We start from the raw sequence: 21604 nt of genomic DNA, 5'->3' as shown, positions 1-21604 counted from the left end.
GAAAAAACCGAGCTCCCCTGACCCTATCCTGGTGCCGTAGTCGCACAGGTACTCATTGATGGCCCTCTGCTGCGTGTGCAGCCGCTGCAGCATGGCCAACGTTGAGTTCCATCTGGTGGGCATGTCACATATAAGGCGGTTCTTGGGCAGGTTCAACTCCTTTTGGAGCTCAGCCAGCCGAGCACAGGCATTAAATGATCGGTGGAAATGCACACAGACTTTCCTGGCCTGCTTCAGGACATCCTGTAAGCCGGGGTACCTGCCCAAGAACCGCTGCACCACCAGGTTAAGGACGTGAGCTACACAGGGCACATGGGTCAGTTGTCCCTGTCGGAGGGCGGAGAGGAGGTTGGTGCCATTGTCACAAACCACCATTCCTGGCTTAAGCTGGCGTGGCGTCAACCACCTCTTGGCCTGCCCCTGCAGAGCTGACAAAACATCCGACCCAGTGTGGCTCCTGTCCCCCAAACAAACCAGCGCAAGCACGGCATGGCATCGTTTTGCCTGCGTACTTGCGTAGCCCCTGGAACGCCTACGAAGCACCGCTGGTTCTGAGGACAGAGCACTGGAAGAGGCCATGGAGGAAGAAGAAGAGGAGGGGGTGGAGGAGAGAGGTGTGTCACAACCAATAGTAGCATTTTGGAGGCGTGGTGGCGGAACAACCTCCAACACTACTGCACCTTGTCCTGCATCCTTCCCAGCTGCCAGAAGAGTGACCCAATGGGCCGTGAGAGACAGGTAACGTCCCTGTCCATGCCCTGCTGGACCTTACCGCTGACCGCCCTGTCCAGCGAGGCAAGGACATTGCCTTCCACATGCCGGTAGAGAGCCGGAATCGCCTTCCATGAGAAAAAGTGGCGTTTGGGGACCTGCCACTGAGGAACCGCACATTGTACAAACTCACTGAAGGGGGCCGAGTCTACCAACTGAAAAGGCAGCAGTTGAAGTGCTAGCAATTTAGCCAAGCTAGCATTCAACCGCTGGGCATGTGGATGGCTGGGGTACTTCTTTCGCCGGTCCAGCAGCTGGGGCAGGGACATTTGCCTGCTATAATCGGACGTGGGTGTACCGCTAGCAGAGTTCCCGGAAGCACTTGGCTGTGACACACCTAATTCTACACCTTCATTCCTCTCAGAGCAGGTTTCAGAGAGGACTGAAGGTCTAGTGGGGTTGGAGATGCCAGCTGATGAGGAGCAAGGAGAGGTCCGCTTTGTTCTTTGGTGTGGGTCTTTGAGGTACGCTTGCCAACGAGCTGCATGGCAGGTCAACATATGTCTGGTCAAGCATGTGGTGCCCAAGCGGCTGATGTTTTGGCCATGCGAGATACGCTTGAGACATGTTGCAAATAGCAGCGGTGCGATCTGATGCACTCGTCTCAAAAAAGGCCCACACCAAAGAACTTTTAGAATAACGCGCAGAGGCAGCGCCCTGCACAGGCGGAGCTCTGCGGTGTGATTCAGTCGGTGTGCTGCCCCTAAGCTGGCCCCCGGAGGGCATCCTGCCTCGTTGGACATGTGCCTCCTCCTCCTCTCTCCTTCCAGGCACCCACATGGAGTCAGTGCCCTCATCATCCCCTCCCTCTTCATCGCTGTAGCAAACCTGGCAGTATGCTGCAGCTTGTGGAACATGACTGCCAGATTGCTGTCCTTCTTGAGCATCCCCTCTCTCTGCGCTCACGCTACTGCCTTCCTCTAGCTGAGTGTCATCATCAGAGCCCACAAAACACTGGGCATCCTCCTGGAGCATGTACCCAACACTGTGCTCAAAGAGTTCAGGAGACTCCTCAGGAGGACGTGGTGGGTCTAGGGAAGGAGTCACTGATGATGACATTGAGAGGAGGGAAGACAATGCGTTGGCAGCTGCTTTGCTAGTACCCTGAGACTGGGTGAGAGAGGATGAGGAGGATGAAGAGGGCTTGGTCATCCACTCTACCAAGTCGTTGGCATGTTGCGGCTCAACATGTCCAGCTGCCGAAAAGAAGGACAAGCGTGTCCCATGGCCACGTGCTGATGACAATGCACCGCGTCCACGACCAGCACTGTTGTCTCTAGACACAGAGCCTGCTTGCCCTCTTTTATCGGCTCGCGCCTGTCTGCCTCTCCTTGCTGGCCTTCCAGACATGGTAATGGCCTGAAGGGAGTTGGGTAAAAAAGCAGTTGGGTAGTGTATATTGTGCTAGAGGCACACAACACCCACTAACTCCTGCAGATGCCTTTATTATAGAACACCAGAGATAAAGGGGTATATACAGATGTATACTGTACTGTGCTGGAGGCACACACAACTTCCAATAACTCCTGCAGATGGCAAGTGGTCTCAAATAGAGAAGAGCTATGTAGGTGGATATAGCGGTATGTACTGGGTACAGAGCACGCAGACAGCACGCACTAGCTCCTAACACTACTGACTGCAAGCTCTATTATAAAAGATAGATCACTAGCTATATAGGTGAGGTGAATATAGCGGTGTATACTGCGGTCAGGGCACGCAGACAACAACCACTACACAACAGCAAGATCGAAAATCGGCCGAAAACGATCGTTGTGTACTGTGTTGAAGGTACACAGAACACCCACTGCTTCAGACGCCAACACACTACACAAGGCCGCCGCGCTGGTGGCCTTATCTAGTGTGGGGCGTGCACTACACAGCCTGAGCTATGATTGGCCACAGGCATCCTGCCTGTGGCCAATCATGGCTCTCCTCGCTGCTGGCGCTGCGATTGGCCAAGCATGCGGGGTCACAGTGCATGCTTGGCCAATCATGAGCCAGCAATGCACTGCGCCATCGCAGTGTATTGTGGGCCGTGAGTGCCACACGAATTTGGCGCGAACGGACCAAAATGTTCGGACTTCGCTGAACGGACGAACAGCCGATGTTCAAGTCGAACGTATGTTCGACTCGAACACGAAGCTCATCCCTAGTTACAACCAAAAACGTAAATGTATTTTATTGGGATTTTGTGAAGTGGAAGGAAAACGATTAATGGTTTTTAACATTATTTACAAATAAATATCTGAAAAGTGTGGCGTGCATTTGCATTCAGCCCCCTTTACTCTGATACCCCTAACTAAAATCTAGTTTTCACCTTATTAGAGAACCTTAGTGAACAAAAACAGCATCATGAAGGCCAAGGAACACACCAGACAGGTCAAGGATAAAGTTGTAGAGAAGTTTAAAGACGGGTTAGGCTATAACAGCTATAACAAAATATCCCAATCTTTGAACATCTCATGGAGCACTGTTCAATCCATCATCTGAAAAAATGGAAAGAGTATGGCACAACTGCAAACCCACCAAGACATGGCCATCCACCTAAACTGACAGGCCGGGCAAGGAGAATATTAATCAGAGAAGCAGCCAAGAGGCCCATGATAACTCTGAAGGAGCTGCAGAGATCCACAGCTCAGATGGTAGAATCTGTCCACAGGACTACAGTGCCTTGCAAAATGATTCACCCCCTTGCCATTTTTCGTGTTTTGATGCCTCACAACCTGGAATTAACATGGATTGTTTGAGGATTTGCATCATTTACAGAGTATGCCCACAACTTTGAAGATTTTTTTTTTATTGTGAAGCAAACAACAAATAGGACAAAATAACAGAAAAGGTCAATGTGCACAATTATTCACCCCCCTAAAGTCAATACTTTGTAGAACCACATTTTGCGGCTATCACAGCGCCCAGTCGCTTTAGATAAGTCTCTATGAGCTTGCCACATCTTACCACTGGGATTTTTGCACATTCCTCCTTGCAAAACTGCTCCACTCCTTCAAGATGGAGGGTTTGCGCTTGTGAACAGCAATCTTTAAGTCTGACCACAGATGTTCTATTGGATTGAGGTCTGGGCTTTTACTAGGCCATTCTAACACATTTACATGTTTCCCCTAAAACCACTCAAGTGTTGCTTTAGCAGTGTGTTTGGGGTCATTGTCCTGCTGGAAGGTGAACCTCCATCCTAGCCTCAAATCACACACAGAGTGGTACAGTTTTTGCTCAAGAATATCCCTGTATTTAGCACCATCTATCTTTCCCTCAACTCTGACCAGTTTCCCAGTCCCGACTGCCGAAAAACATCCCACAGCATGATGCTGCCACCAACATGTTTCACTGTGGGGATGATGTTCTTTGGGTGTTGTGTTTGCGCCAGGCATAGTGCTTTCTTTGATGGTCAAAAAGTTAAATTTTAGTCTCATCAGACCAGAGCACCTTCCTCCATACATTTTTGGAGTCTCCCACATGCCTTTTCGCAAACTCAAAATGTACCATTTTGTTTTTTGCTGAAAGTAATGGCTTTCTTCTGGCCACTCTGCCATAAAGCTCAACCTTATGGAGCCTACGGCTTATTGTCATCCTATGTACAGATACTCCAGTCTCTGTTGTGGAACTCTGCAGCTCCTTCAGGGTTACCTTAGGTCTCTGATTAATGCCCTCCTTGCACAGTCCATGAGTTTTGGTGTGCAGCCGTCTCTTGGCAGGTTTGCTGTTGTGCCATGTTCTTTCCATTTGGTTAAGATAGATTTGATGGTGCTCCTAGGGATCATCAAAGATTTGGATATTTTTTTATAACCTAACCCTGACTTGTACTTCTCAACAACGTTGTCCCTTACTTGTTTGGAGAGTTGCTTGGTCTTCATGGCAGTGTTTGGTTAGTGGTGCCTCTTGCTTAGGTGTTGCAGCCTCTGGGGCCTTTCAAAAAGGTGTATGTATGTAATAACAGATCATGTGACACTTGGATTGCACACAGGTGGACATCATTTCACTAATCATGTAACTTCTGAAAGTAATTGGTTGCACCAGAGTTTTTTATGGGCTTCATAACAAAGGGGGTGGATACATACGGACATGGCAATTATCAGTTTTTTTATTTCTGAAAAATAGTTTTATGTATACATTTTTCTAATTTTACTTTACCAACTTAGACTATTGTGTTCTGATCCATCACATATAATTCAGATTAAAAAACATTGAACTAAAGGCTGTAATGTATCAAAATAGGTAAAAAGCTTTTTGGTCTAAAAGCAAAACGCCATGTGTGGAGGAAAACTAACACTGCACATCCCCCTGAACACAGCATCCCCACCGTGAAACATGGTGGTGGCAGCATCATGTTGTGGGGGTGCTTTTCTTCAGCAGGGACAGGGAAGCTGGTCAGAGTTGAGGCGAACATTGAAGAAACCAAATACAGGGCAATCTTAGAAGAAAACCTGTAATGCCCTGTACACACATCTGGCTAACCGACGGAAAATGTGCGATCGGATCGTGCTGTCGGAAAATCTGATCATGTGTGGGCTCTATCTGACTTTTTCCGTTGGAATTTCCGATACACAAAGTTTGAGAGCTGGATCTAAAATTTTCCGACAACAAAATCTGATCATTTAAATTTCGATGGACAAAGTGCCACGCATGCTCAGAATAAATTAGGAGACGAAAGCTTTTGGCTACTGCCCTCTTTATAGTCCCGTCGTACGTGGTTTACGTCACCTCGTTCTGAAGGATCGGATCTTCTGACAACTTTGTACAACTGTATTAATGCAAAACAAGTTTGGGCCAAAATCCGTCAGAAAAAATCTGATTGTTTTTGTCATCAGAATGTCCAACCATGTGTAAAGGGCATTAGAGTCTGCAAAAGACTTGAGACTGAGGCAGAAGTTCACCTTCCAGCAGGACAACAACCCTAAACATACAAAAGCATAGTTTAGATCAAAGCATATTCCTGTGTTAGAAAGGACCAGTCAAAGTCCAGACCTAAATCCAATTGGGAATCTGTGGCAAGACGCTCTCCATCCAATCTGACAAAGCTTGAGCTATTTTGCAAAGAAGAATGGGCAAACATGTAAATTTTTAGATGTGCAAAGCTGGCAGAGACATACCCAAAAAGACTTGTAACTGTAATTGCAGCAAAAGATGGTTTTACAAAGTTTTGAGGGGGCTGAATAGAAATGCATGCCACCCTTTTCACATATTTATTTGTAAAAAAAATTGAAAACCATTTATCATTTTCCTTCCACTTCATAATTACAGTTGTGTTCATAAGTTTACATACCCTGGCAGAATTTATGATTTCTTGGCCATTTTTAGAGAATATGAATGATAACACAAAAACGTTTCTTTCACTCATGGTTAGTGTTTGGCTGAAGCCATTTATTATCAATCAACTGTGTTTACTCTTTTTCAATCATAATGACAATAGAAACTACCCAAATGACCCTGATCAAAAGTTTACATACCCTGGTGATTCTGGCCTGATAACATGCACACAAGTTGATACAAAGGTGTTTGAATGGCTATTAAAGGTAACCATCCTCATCTGTGATCTGTTTGCTAGTAATTAGTGAGTGTGTATAAAAAGCCAATGAGTTTCTGGACTCCTGACAGACCCTTGCATCTTTCATTCACTGCTGCACTGATGTTTCTGGATTCTGAGTCATGGGGAAAGCAAAAGAATTCTCAAAGGATCTGCAGGAAAAGGTAGTTGAACTGTATAAAACAGGAAAGGGATATAATAAGATATCTTTTTGGAAAACAGCGCTGTCCAAACGATAACTCAATTAATCAAACCAAGGCCTGAGCCGGTGAAAGCAAAATCTAAAAGTGATAATGTAAATAATAACAGTATAAATTCCTGCTGCAACCCAATGTGAGATACCCACACTAGACACAAACCCAAAAAATAAGGCTGCGCTAAAACTTATACATTACAGTATTAACAATGTGACGTGTTAAATTCTAGTGTTAAACAATGTATACTATCAAGAAAAATTGTGTATAAAAACATCAAACTTGAAGTACATAAAAAGTCCAAAGAGAGGGAAGAACGAAGGTATGGAGTAAGTCCCTTGAAGTGACTCTTTACAAACACCCTTCAGATGTATAGCAGGTGCGCCCAAAGAGGAAGTTCTATCCACCACCTATTTCAATGAGGCTTACCAGCTGCCAAGATCTCTTTTTAAGGAGATCGTACAGGCATGAAGAAAAAACTATCGTTCCTGGTCTCCCCGATGGGTTCTGCTGGCGTCTCCACCTCTTATATCTCTTTCTTACAACGTCTCACATTCCACCGAATTTTTAGATAAGACAAGAAAGAAAGGCTCCCATAGCGTAATTCCGCATAAAAATTTATTACGAACGAAATAAAAGTAAAACAAACTCACAAATTCCAGTTGAGTACAAGCGTAAGTACAATCACGAGCCGGCCGGCTCTCTCTTATTAACACTGCCCGTCCTTCCTGGTCAACGGGGAATGTCGGTAACGTCAGCACGCCGCTCACCCTACGTCGTTTCGTCAAAAGTGACTTCTTCCTGGGGTACGGGCGGCGCGCTGACCCACCGCCTAAATACTCACTAGCTACAGAACGTAACCGCCCACTTCCGAGCTCCTGGCTACAGCTCCTAATCAGCCATTTTAGAAATGGGCAAAATTGATCGTTCGCCCTGATCATTAAAAGAAATTAAATGAACTAAAATACACGAACGCTATAAGGAATCGGACACAAACCATTTCACAAATAGGTTCATACTCATTTGATCTTTTTTGTGAATTAAAAAATCTTAAAAATAAACTAAACTAAAGAACACTCTAGAGAATCAGAACTAACCTGTTCTCTAAATGGGATCATATCTGATGGTATAATCCGGTCGCATACCTACCCATTAGGAGAGCACGATCGGACAAGGTCAACCCCCCTTACCCGAACGCACAGTTCTAGTAACTGCACCCAGAACATTGGAGGGCCCACCATCATTCCACGACCTTACTCTTCCACATGGGCAAAGGACACTGTCAGATCATCAGACCATCAGGCCATTTCTTAAGTCTAAAAATTTCATAAAACTCTATAAAGAAGGAAAGGAACATTCTCATATACAGGACATTATTCCAATTAGGCCTTATATAGCATAGGCCATTGGGAAAAACCTCAAATAAGCTACATAAATCGCAAATAACAAAAACATCCCCAAGTGAGCTTAGTTAACCCAAACCCACATGGGGGGACTACTATCCCATACTTTATTATGGGTCGCCCACCAATTATGGTAGACCTCTTAAGAAAGGGTGGTCAAACATTAATATTATTTCATATCACCTAATATCTAACATTTTAATCGATGCTAGGCCCTAATGGATCGGGGGTTCCATGATGTCTCAATATGTAGATGAGAGAGACCATAGAGCCCTCCTCACCACCCACCTAAAAAGATGAATGGAACCCGTTCCCAGGGTGACCTAAAACATTATAAAGGGTGGCCAGAACCACTCTACCAAGTCTTACTGGTCAGTACTAAAGCGGGATATACCCCTCACATCACCTCAAAGGGGATGATGTCGGATAGATGGAAATAATCCCGCAAGGTCAATAATTAATTGCTATACTTCAGAATGGGCACCCCCAGTGATTTGTCAAAAAGGTGGATAATTCCAAAATTCTCTAATCTTATCAGGACCAAAAATACGGAACAAGCCCAGGAATTCGGAAGTGGTTCACATTAAAGGGGTCTAGCCATTATCTATGAAGGCGTTCACGTCAACATCCACATTGAGACCGTATGGAGTATAACACCGTGTTTTATGTATCCACATCATTTCTAGTCTAGACAAATCACGCACCAGGGAGCTCCCCCTCCAATGTGCACTAAACTTGTCTATACCCAGAAATAGGGTGTTTGCTGGGTTACGGCCATGATGTAAATCATAATGTTTGGATACTGAGTGAAATTTATACCCATTTTTAATGTTTGTGATCTGCTCACCCAAGCGTACTTGCATAGCTCGCTTGGTTCTCCCTATATATTGGAGCCCGCAAGGGCATTGCAAAAGGTATACGACGCCCTTAGAGCTGCACGTTATAAAGGGTTCAATTTGATATTCTTTCTGAGTACTAGTAGAGACAAAAGATTCAGTTTTTCTCTTTTTACTCTTATTCAACATACAGATCTGACACCTTCGACATTGGTGGTACCCAGTTATATGTTGAAAAAAAGAAATATTCTTAGTAGGGGGATCAATTACATTAGGAGCTATCCTATGTCTCAGGGAGGGAACCCCTCTGAAGATGATCTCTGGTTTAGCTGGAAGAAAGGTACGAATGACTCTATCATTCGACAGCAAATGCCAATGTTTCCGCAGCATTTCCTTGACTAGATAGTGTTGGGTGGAAAAAGTCGTAACAAAAGGGACAATAAGCTTCTCCCTTTCCTTACCAGAACTAGCCCCCAAAAGAGCAGCTCTGTCACCCTCAGCAATCTGTTCAATAATTGCATTCATGGATTCGGCATCATACCCCTTTTCTTCCAGTCTCCCTTTCAAAATGTTAGCCTGCGACCTAAAGTCGCTAACGTCAGAGCAATTCCTCCTCATCCTTATAAACTGACCCTTAGGAATTTATCTTAGCCATGAGTTATGGTGGCAGCTCTCTATGGGTATAAAAGAGTTCCTATCAGTTTTCTTAAAATAGGAAATCGTTTTAAAACCCCCTTCAGATTTACTAATGGTCAAATCAAGAAAATGGACTCTCTCTGGACTGGCCTCTACTGAAAATCTGATGCCCCTATCGTTGTTATTGATATTAAGAAAAAAGTCTTCCAATTGGGGTCTAGTCCCCTCCCACAGGAGGAGGACGTCATCTATATACCTCGCCCAAAACACCAGGTGCGGGCTTCGGTCTTTATAGATGACGTCCTCCTCCCACTTAGCCATAAAGAGATTCACTAGGCTAGGGGCGTAGTTCGCCCCCATTGCCACTCCCCGAATCTGTTTAAAGTGCTTTTGCTCGAACCAAAAATAGTTATGGCTTGCCGCAAACTCAAGTAACTCAATGATGTACTGTTGTTGCGGTGTTGACACAGTTGACATGGTATTCAAATAGTGTGTCGCAGCCGCGACCCCTAATTCATGTGGAATGATCGTATAAAGCGAGGTGACATCGGCTGTCACCAATAACGTGCATTCATTCGATCTCAACCCTGAGAGTAAATTGATCACCTGTCTTGTGTCCTTCAAATAAGAGGGCGTTTTCTGGACCAAGGGCTGGAGAAAGAAATCGATATATTTCCCCACCCGGGACGTAACAGAGTCTATACCACTCACTATAGGACGTCCCGGGGGGGAAATAAGGTTCTTGTGGATTTTTGGCAGGTAATAGAGCACCGGAGTCCGTGGTGCCTTAGGGACAAGGTATACTTTCTCCTTCTCATTCAATATCCCAAGTTGAAATCCCTTATCGACCAGGGACTGCAAAGTCTTTTTATATTGGACTACGGGGTTACCTGGCAATATGATATACGTATCACCGTCATCAACTATATTATGCATTTCTTTGATGTGATCTAGCCGGTCCAGGACTACTATGCCCCCCCCTTATCCGCAGGGCGGATGACTAGATTTTTATTATTACAGAGCGAGTCTAGACCTTCTTCCGTACTCTTATCCATCTTATGGTTGACAATCTTAACTTGTTCTAAATCCTTTAATAATACGTCCCTAAAGACTTTTAGTGAGGGTGCCATCGTCCCTGGGGGATTAAACGTCGAGGCGTTTGAAAGTCCCGAATGTAATACCTCCTGGGATGTCACTACATACTGTTTAGTCGGCAAGGTTGCAAAATGCCTCTTGATATTAACCTTACGGACAAATTTATGGATGTCCATATAAGTCTGAAACCTATCAAGTTTCTTTGGTGGTGCAAATTTCAAACCTTTATTGAGTAAGGCAATTTCTGATTTAGTTAGTGTTTGGGTACTAAGATTGAATATTCCCTCTTCTTAATATCAATAACAACGATAGGGGCATCAGATTTTCAGTAGAGGCCAGTCCAGAGAGAGTCCATTTTCTTGATTTGACCATTAGTAAATCTGAAGGGGGTTTTAAAACGATTTCCTATTTTAAGAAAACTGATAGGAACTCTTTTATACCCATAGAGAGCTGCCACCATAACTCATAGCTAAGATCAATTCCTAAGGGTCAGTTTATAAGGATGAGGAGGAATTGCTCTGACGTTAGCGACTTTAGGTCGCAGGCTAACATTTTGAAAGGGAGACTGGAAGAAAAGGGGTATGATGCCGAATCCATGAATGCAATTATTGAACAGATTGCTGAGGGTGACAGAGCTGCTCTTTTGGGGGCTAGTTCTGGTAAGGAAAGGGAGAAGCTTATTGTTCCTTTTGTTACGACTTTTTCCACCCAACACTATCTAGTCAAGAAAATGCTGCGGAAACATTGGCATTTGCTGTCGAATGATAGAGTCATTCGTACCTTTCTTCCAGCTAAACCAGAGATCATCTTCAGAGGGGTTCCCTCCCTGAGACATAGGATAGCTCCTAATGTAATTGATCCCCCTACTAAGAATATTTCTTTTTTTCAACATATAACTGGGTACCACCAATGTCGAAGGTGTCAGATCTGTATGTTGAATAAGAGTAAAAAGAGAAAAACTGAATCTTTTGTCTCTACTAGTACTCAGAAAGAATATCAAATTGAACCCTTTATAACGTGCAGCTCTAAGGGCGTCGTATACCTTTTGCAATGCCCTTGCGGGCTCCAATATATAGGGAGAACCAAGCGAGCTATGCAAGTACGCTTGGGTGAGCATATCACAAACATTAAAAATGGGTATAAATTTCACTCAGTATCCAAACATTATGATTTACATCATGGCCGTAACCCAGCAAACACCCTATTTCTGGGTATAGACAAGTTTAGTGCACATTGGAGGGGGAGCTCCCTGGTGCGTGATTTGTCTAGACTAGAAATGATGTGGATACATAAAACACGGTGTTATACTCCATACGGTCTCAATGTGGATGTTGACGTGAACGCCTTCATAGATAATGGCTAGACCCCTTTAATGTGAACCACTTCCGAATTCCTGGGCTTGTTCCGTATTTTTGGTCCTGATAAGATTAGAGAATTTTGGAATTATCCACCTTTTTGACAAATCACTGGGGGTGCCCATTCTGAAGTATAGCAATTAATTATTGACCTTGCGGGATTATTTCCATCTATCCGACATCATCCCCTTTGAGGTGATGTGAGGGGTATATCCCGCTTTAGTACTGACCAGTAAGACTTGGTAGAGTGGTTCTGGCCACCCTTTATAATGTTTTAGGTCACCCTGGGAACGGGTTCCATTCATCTTTTTAGGTGGGTGGTGAGGAGGGCTCTATGGTCTCTCTCATCTACATATTGAGACATCATGGAACCCCCGATCCATTAGGGCCTAGCATCGATTAAAATGTTAGATATTAGGTGATATGAAATAATATTAATGTTTGACCACCCTTTCTTAAGAGGTCTACCATAATTGGTGGGCGACCCATAATAAAGTATGGGATAGTAGTCCCCCCATGTGGGTTTGGGTTAACTAAGCTCACTTGGGGATGTTTTTGTTATTTGCGATTTATGTAGCTTATTTGAGGTTTTTCCCAATGGCCTATGCTATATAAGGCCTAATTGGAATAATGTCCTGTATATGAGAATGTTCCTTTCCTTCTTTATAGAGTTTTATGAAATTTTTAGACTTAAGAAATGGCCTGATGGTCTGATGATCTGACAGTGTCCTTTGCCCATGTGGAAGAGTAAGGTCGTGGAATGATGGTGGGCCCTCCAATGTTCTGGGTGCAGTTACTAGAACTGTGCGTTCGGGTAAGGGGGGTTGACCTTGTCCGATCGTGCTCTCCTAATGGGTAGGTATGCGACCGGATTATACCATCAGATATGATCCCATTCAGAGAACAGGTTAGTTCTGATTCTCTAGAGTGTTCTTTAGTTTAGTTTATTTTTAAGATTTTTTTAATTCACAAAAAAGATCAAATGAGTATGAACCTATTTGTGAAACGGTTTGTGTCCGATTCCTTATAGCGTTCGTGTATTTTAGTTCATTTAGTTTCTTTTAATGATCAGGGCGAACGATCAATTTTGCCCATTTCTAAAATGGCTGATTAGGAGCTGTAGCCAGGAGCTCGGAAGTGGGCGGTTACGTTCTGTAGCTAGTGAGTATTTAGGCGGTGGGTCAGCGCGCCGCCCGTATCCCAGGAAGAAGTCACTTTTGACGAAACGACGTAGGGTGAGCGGCGTGCTGACGTTCCCGCCATTCCCCGTTGACCAGGAAGGACGGGCAGTGTTAATAAGAGAGAGCCGGCCGGCTCGTGATTGTACTTACGCTTGTACTCAACTGGAATTTGTGAGTTTGTTTTACTTTTATTTCGTTCGTAATAAATTTTTATGCGGAATTACGCTATGGGAGCCTTTCTTTCTTGTCTTATCTAAAAATTCGGTGGAATGTGAGACGTTGTAAGAAAGAGATATAAGAGGTGGAGACGCCAGCAGAACCCATCGGGGAGACCAGGAACGATCGTTTTTTCTTCATGCCTGTACGATCTCCTTAAAAAGAGATCTTGGCAGCTGGTAAGCCTCATTGAAATAGGTGGTGGATAGAACTTCCTCTTTGGGTGCACCTGCTATACATCTGAAGGGTGTTTGTAAAGAGTCACTTCAAGGGACTTACTCCATACCTTCGTTCTTCCCTCTCTTTGGACTTTTTATGTACTTCAAGTTTGATGTTTTTATACACAATTTTTCTTGATAGTATACATTGTTTAACACTAGAATTTAACACGTCACATTGTTAATACTGTAATGTATAAGTTTTAGCGCAGCCTTATTTTTTGGATATAATAAGATATCCAAGGAATTGAGAATGTCAATCAGCAGTGTTCAAACTTTAATCAAGAAGTGGAAAATTAGGGGTTCTGTAGAAACCATACCACGGTCAGGTAGACCAACTAAAATCTCAGCCACAACTGCCAGGAAAATTATTCAGGATGCAAAGAAAAACCCACAAATGACATCAAGGGAAATACAGGACTCTCTGAAAACATGTGGTGTGGTTGTTTCAAGACGCACAATAAGGAGACATTTGAAGAAAGATGGGCTGTATGGTCGAGTCACCAGAAGAAAGCCATTACTACGCAAAAGCCACAAAGTATCCCATTTACAATACGCCAAACCGCACAGAGACAAGCCTCAATCCTTCTGGCACAAAGTCATTTGTAGTGATCAGACCAAAATTTAGCTGTTTGATCACAACCATAAACGCTGCATTTGGAGAGGAGTCAACAAGGCCTATGATGAAAGGTACAGAGGTGGATCGCTGACTTTTTGGGAATGTGTGAGCTACAATGGCACAGGAAATTTGGTCAAAATTGATGGCAAGTTGAATGCAGTATGTTATCAAAAAATACCGGAGGAACATTTGCATTCATCAGTCAAGAAGCTGCGCATGGGACATACTTGGACATTCCAACATGACATTGATCCAAAGCACAAGGCCAAGTCAACCTGTCATTGGCTACAGCAGAATAAAGTGAAGGTTCTGGAGTGGCCATCTCAGTCTCCTGACCTCAGTATCATTGAAACACTCTGGGGAGATCTCAAACATGCAGTTCATGCAAGACTTTACAGGAACTGGAGGCTTTTTGCCAAGAGGAATGTGCAGCTTCACCATCTGAGAAGATAAAGAGCCTCATCCACAAATACCACAAAATACTTCAAGCTGCCATTGATATTAAAGGGGGCAATATAAGGTATTAAGAACTGGGGGATGTAAACTTTTGATCAGGGTCATTTGGGTAGTTTCTGTTGTCATTATGATTTAAAAAGAGTAAACACAGTTTGATAATAAACGGCTTCAGTCAAACACTAACCATGAGTGAAAGAAAAGTTTTTGTGTTAACATTCATATTCTTTGAAAAATGGCCAAGAAATCATAAATTCTGTCAGGGTATGTAAACTTATGAGCACAACTGTATGTGCCACTTTGTGTTGGTCTATCCCATAAAATCCAAACGTTTATGTTTTTAGTTGTAACATGACAAAATGTGGAAAATTATGTATACTTTTTCAGGGCACTGTACATAACAGATGTGGAACCACTAATATAGAACTTGAACAACTAATACCGATAAATGCTGTAATAGAAAAATGTACTGAAACTGGTTTCATTGTGGTCAAAAATAGCCAAAATGAGTAACAAAACAGTTATAAATGTAGTGTAATATTAGAGCAACGTTTTTAATGTTTTCAAATTATTTTTTTTAGTTCAAAACAGTCAGTGGATTTGTAGATTTTTGATTGTAGATTTTCCAATAAAGTAGAAAAATTCTCCATGAGTTTTTGACCTAAAAAGAAAGATATCACTTTCATAGGATAGTGCTAAGTAGCCCAGTCAGAGGTGGAATTCAGCCACTTATGATCACCACAATACACTGTTTCAACAGCTGTCAAGTGTGTACCTCTCAGTGACATAAAAGTGCAGTAGGGAAGAGTAAAAGCATAGACACAAAGGGATTGATTTACTAAAGGCTAATAGGTTGTTCACTTTGCAAGGGAATTTTCTCTTGGCTTAGTGAATGGAGTGAACATTCACTTTGCAAAGGATACCCAATCACACCCCAGTTAAATAAAATACAGTATATATATTATTGGATGATGAAAATAAGCAGAGCTTCAACTCATTCACTAAGCTAAGGGTAGATTACCTTTCAAAGCCTCTTTGCCTTTATTAAATCAACCCCAAATCCTTTACAGATGTAGAAAGTAAAACTGCTCATAGAAGCTTATCATGCTTTCTTTACCATCCAAAGCTAGACATCAAAATTTAAATGAATAGTGCGTAGAAGGAAACCAATAGAGAATTATCAACAAAGAAGAAAAGGGGCACAAAGATTTTTTACTGAACACTTATCCAACGTGGAATTATACTTTAAATTATACCTGCTTTACATACACAGCAGATTTAAAGTGCTGATTTCTACTAGCTGTAAGAGTGGCAGGGGCCCTAGAGCAGCTCCAGTACCTGCTCCAGAGTGGAAGCAGGGGAGTCACAATTTATTATTTAAAAGCAGACTTATGGCTTTGCACTGAGACAGAAACAGTATGGCTTATCTGTACGTTGCGTGACCAGTCAGGTAGCACAGTGCATATGTAATGTGTTCATATAGCTATGCTAATATATATGTATAATTACAAACAGTATGTAAACAACAAAAAAGTCAAACTTCAGTTCTCTTTTTTTTTAATTTTACTTTTTTAAGTTATCTGTGCAATATATATATATATATATATATATATATATATATATATATATATATATATATAATTTTTTCCCCTAAATTTACAAAGACTATGGATTACATTAAAGTAATCTCTTAGGTGTTTCCAACATTGCTGATACATTTTCTATATTATTGTTAACAGAGACCGGACAACTACAGTAGTAAATGTTGAAGGAGATGCTCTTGGGGCAGGAATTCTTCATCATCTCAACCAGAAGGAAGTAGCAAAAAATCAACAGGAGCTGAATGATGTTTATGTTGAGGCTGTGCCAAACTGCAAGTCAGAAGAAGAAACCTCTCCTCTTGTAATGCCCAGAGACCAAACCTCAAAATCCATGACCATGGCTGTGCCAGAATCAAAGGAATCCGTACTGTGATGTGCCATGTGATGCTGCTGTTTTGATTAGACTGCGGGTCGGTTCTTAAGACCAGATGTTGCTCACTGCCAGTATGGATGGACTGCTAGAATCTAGAATGGTGACTCATTCCTGAACCTGACAGTATTCACAAGAGTTAGTGTTTAAATTGCAAACCACTAAAAAGAAAAGTATCCTAAATCAATACACAGTCCACTCCATATAGAAATATTCATCACACCATGTTGTGGGCTGTTTCTTTATGTAGCATTACTTGAGAATCCTCTTCTATATCCTCTTCTATATTAGTATCACTTGTAGAGTGATAGTGGTCTGATGTCATACTTTTGCCAGAGATTCTATCTCTATTTTATGCCAGTTTGCCAAAACAAGGCTATCCTGTGGTATTGAGACCAGGACTGATCCTTGCAGAATTCTTATTTTAAAGGACAATAAAAAGTAAGCTAAATGGGGACTCGCTAGGGTGAAGTTACAGAATAAATGGTCTGTGGGACCTGGAATGTTTGTCTACTATAGTATACCAGTTTAGATCGCTTTACAAAAATGCATACTGCTTTCGGGTGTGGTACAGGAACCTTATTTACACATTCTAGAAAACCCTAATGTTTTTTTGAGCAACAATTCAAGTAGAACAATGGCCACCCATTTAAAAATATGTGTAGCACTTACAGTTTTCTATTGGTCTCCCTGCAAACTACCTATTGCCCCTTCCAGAAGAAAAGTCTGCACCATGCAGCTTACGGTATTGGAATGACAACACTGCTGCATTGCTCCTGAATTCAGAACGGAATTGTCACCCTCACATAATTAATGCCTAGAGTGAAGATGAGTAGATGTTTCAGAGGGCTTGGCTTTCAGCAATGTTACAAATGAGAAGAATTTGTCTCAACCAGGAAAAGCAAAGGACAGTGTTTTACTTTATGAAGCTTTTGCATCACATAGCAACAGAATTTGGAACCTGTTTAGACTGTCACACAAAGCCTTTAAATATACTTTAATGTGAAATAAAAGTATATTCACATACTGAGCATGGGAAGACATGCAAGAAGGTAAAAGTGCATATGTTCCCAAAGGCATTCTTGTTTAAGGCAGCACTGTAGTTGAGTGGTTCAACTGGTCTCCTCCAGGACTGTTCACGAAGAATCATTAATGTATAAACCTAGATGCCTATATAACTGTACCATGGGTATGGGGGGGGGGGGGGGTAGATCAAAGGTACATAAAAAATTCACTTTATTCTTTTAAAAAGAGCAGTTGTACCTTGTGTACACAATCCCATATAATTGTAACATTATTCTGAGTTAAATTAACTGCTCATTATAAATTCTTGTTGAAAGTGTTCCATTTCCTGTGTTTCTTTGCTCTGATGTGTAGGTGGATAGAATCTGAGTGCTAAAATAATCTAGTTTTGAAATCAATAAAAGCATTACTTGCATCCGATGTGTCCCTTGTGCTGCTGGCTCCTGCATTAGTTAAAATCTTCCTCCTCCGATTCTCTCTCTACGCCCGCTAACATAATATTCCAATGCAGCAGGGGTTAATAGCAGTGCAGGAGCTGTGACAGGCCCTCATCAAGTGTACTGACTATGCACCGCCTTTCTGCCCTCCTCCATTCATAAAAGCTTTACAAGCTTACGTGAATGAGATCTATGAATGGAGGAGGTAGACCTTTCATCCATCATTCATCTTCTCATCCAGACATTGTTTTTCATTCATAGATGCTATAGTGCAGTATCTATGAATGAAGATGATGTGTGGAAAGGGAGGGCGTAGTTGGCACTCTTGAGGAGTATGTGCCGTAGATCTATCGGCTCTATTAATCCCACTACACCAGAAGATTACAGAGGCAAAGATGGGGGGGGGGGGGGGTCAGAGGAGGAAGATTTTAGCTAATGTATGAGCCAGTAGCACAAAGGACACATTGGAATGACAATAAGTAATGTCCCCTGTGCTTTTTTTTTAGCCTACTAAACGTAGGCTTTAAGGTAAACACTGTTATAGCTTTAAATTTAAACCCTGTTGTGAAGTACACTAATCTTTTTGGCTCAGCTCTCTGTCTTCTCCATAAATGCTATATGTCCAAATCATTTGGTGGAAAGGGGATTATGGTGTGGAGTTGCTTTTCAGCGGTTGGGATTGGCCCCTTAGTTTCAGTGAAGGGAACTCTTAAGGCGTCAGCATACCAAGAAATTTTGGACAATTTCATGCTCCCAACTTTGTGGGAATAGTTTTGGGATGGCCCCTTCCTGTTCCAACATGACTGCGCACCAGTGCACAAAGCAAGGTCCATAAAGACATGGATGAGCGAGTTTTGCATGGAGACTACGAGCCAGGCCTTCTTGTCCGACATTAGTGCCTGACCTCACATATGTGCTTCTGGAAGAATGGTCAAACATTCCCATAGACACACTCCTAAACCTTGTGGACAGCCTTCCCAGAAGAGTTGAAGCTGTTATAGCTGCAAAGAGTAATCAATATTGAACCCTACAGCCTAAGACTGGGATACCATTAAAGTTCATGTGTGTCTAAAGGCAGGTGTCCCAATACTTTTGGTAATATAGTGTATTTTTGAATCAAGTGAAGCCCCATCAATTCTACGGACCTAGTAAAAAAGTGGCAATAGGATAGGAGGAAACCTGTCATGTGACTTTGTCAGGTCAGGTGGCTAGTATTTCCTCATAACTGGGGGTATGTTTTTTTTGCAAGACACTGAAGGCTCTACACTGTGGAAATGAAAATTGCAGTCGCAGCATGGGGCGATGTCCTATGGTCTGCTTCCAGCACATATACAACACTCTATTTCAAATAAAGTTTTCTATACTTGAAAGGGTCTACACTTTCAAGAAATTCTTTTGGAATTATGTTATATAAGCCTTTAATGTAAATAGCACCTAGTGTTCTTTTTATAAGGCACTCTGGGTGGAAATTGTGTTTTTACCCAATTTTATAAGGTATTTTAGAGTGGTTGACAGTATCTTGTTAACAAGACAAATTTGTCACACTTTAGGCCTGGGGATTTCAGTACAAGGTTTTTTTTTCACATTATCATTTAATAAATTAAGCATGATATGTGAACAGCCATGTCTGGTACAGGCTACAAATACAGCATGCTTATTTAATTAGGCTGTTAGAAATCACATAGTGCCTATAATTTTTAAACTATTTCTTCTGTACAGCGCTTGAGAAAGGTTGTAAAAAAACATTTACCCACGATGCCAGTGAGAACATTGTGAATACAAAATAAGATACAACAGGTTTTTGATATACTAAGGACATTGTCCATTCTATGTCCATAATTTTGTACAATTGGAAATACAATTTAAGCTAGTTGTATAGCAATGACATTGTAGATGTAATGTGACTATATACTGTATGTACTTATGTGGGACTGTGTGATAATGATGCATTTTCAGTAATTGATCAATCCAGTGAACAAAGAGTTTGGCTTGGCAGTGAGTAAAGTGAATGGAATTTTTTGGTGTATCACTAGAAGGGTCACCAGCAGGAGAAAGGAGGTCCTGATTCCCCTATATAGATCTTTAGTTAGACCAAATTTTGAATGCTGTGGTCAGCTCTGGAGACCTCACTTATAAAAAAAATATTGATAAGACAGAACAAGTCCAGATATGGAAACAAAATGGTGAAAGGTCTAATGCAGTGATTCTCAACCAGGGTTTCGTGGAACCCTAGGGTTCCTCCAGAGGTTGCTAGAGGTTCCTACAGCATTGGGCAATTTCTGCCTCTCAGATAAGTTCCCACTGATAACATTGATCTTTTTAGCTATCTGTAAGGAGGTAATTCTTCCCAATGACCACAGGTGTAAGGACCATTCTTCCCACTGACCATCAGACTGGTGGAGGTGAATAAGGTTCAGGAGGGCAGTATTTTCATGAAGCTAGGATGAAGAACATGGGGACATGACCTCAAACTAGCAGGGGGAATGTTCAAACTTAAAGAGGGATTCCACCAAAAAAAAAAATATTAAAAGCCAGCAGCTATAAATACTACAGCTGCTGACTTTTAATAAATGGACACTCACCTGTCCCGGGTTCCAGCGATGCCGGCAGCCGAGGCTGATCGATCGCTCGGCCCTCGGCTGCTGCTGCCACCATTCTAGGTGAGGGAATCAGGAAGTGAAGCGAATCGGCTTCACTTCCCGTTTCCCTACTGCGCATGCGTGAGTTGCGCCGCGCAATAGGAAATCTCCGCGCTGTCACTGGGACCCGTGTGTGTCCCAGCAGACAGCGCGGCAGGGCAGGAAATGGCGTAGACTCCCACGGGAGTCTATGCCCGGAAGTGGGTGTAAATACCTGTCTTTGACAGGTATCTCCACCCCCCACCCCCCTCCCCCCTGAAAGGTGTCAATTGTGACACCGGAGGGGGGGAGGGATCCGATCAGCGGAGGTTCCACTTTAGGGTGGAATCCCGCTTTAAACATAGAAAGTATTAATTTCCGGAGGAGTAGTTGCTTGGAACAGATTTTTAGGAAATGTATTAAGTCAACAGTAAGTGGATTGAAATATGCTTGAGACAAACAGATCTATACTCAGACAAAAAGCTAAAAAAAAAAAAAAAAAACATAAAATCAAAAAAACATTTTTAAATGGTAGACTCAGTGAACCCCTTGGTCTTTTACTGCTGTCACTCTTCTTTGTTTGTATTGTACTGTCTCTATGACACTAGTCATGCATCTGTAATAGTATTTGTGTAAAATGTATTGGTCCATGATGAATTGTGCATTGTACTGAACTGGATAAAAAAAAAAATGTATGCCTGTAGAATGTTTTTACATTAGTAAAGCTAGATTTGATTCCATTTGTTTTGTTTTTTATACACTACCACCCTGAATTGTTGATACAAAACAAGATACGCTATATTGTCAAAGGTATTGGGATGCCTGCCTTTACATGCACATGAGCTTTAATGGCATCACAGTTTTAGTCCGTTGCAGCTATAACAACTTCAACTCTTCTGAAAAAGCCGGTCCACAAGGTTTAGGAGTGTGTTTATGGGAATGTTTGACCATTCTTCCAGAAGCGCATTTGTGAGGTCAGGCACGGATGTTGGACGAGAAGGTCTGGCTCACAGTCACCGCTCGAATTCATCCCAAAGATGCT

General features: G+C 42.4%; 1 protein-coding gene across 2 annotated transcripts in view; it reads left to right on the top strand.

Annotated features, from left to right (window-relative positions):
• The window catches only part of SLC1A4 (solute carrier family 1 member 4), a 140901-nt gene extending 119599 nt beyond the window's left edge, over positions 1-21302 (top strand). For both annotated transcript variants that reach the window (XM_077485960.1, XM_077485961.1), the window contains exon 8: positions 16253-21302. In XM_077485960.1, the coding sequence (XP_077342086.1) occupies positions 16253-16487 (235 nt within the window). In that variant the 3' untranslated portion in view covers positions 16488-21302. The remainder of the gene's footprint in view (positions 1-16252) is intronic.
• The last annotated feature ends 302 nt before the right edge of the window (positions 21303-21604 follow it).

The sequence above is a fragment of the Lithobates pipiens genome, unplaced genomic scaffold, assembly GCF_037356315.1.
Source record: "Lithobates pipiens isolate NorthernLeopardFrog02 unplaced genomic scaffold, aLitPip1_a1.2 Scaffold_18, whole genome shotgun sequence".
NCBI lineage: Eukaryota > Metazoa > Chordata > Amphibia > Anura > Ranidae > Lithobates > Lithobates pipiens.
This window is presented reverse-complemented; position numbering and strand designations above follow the sequence as displayed.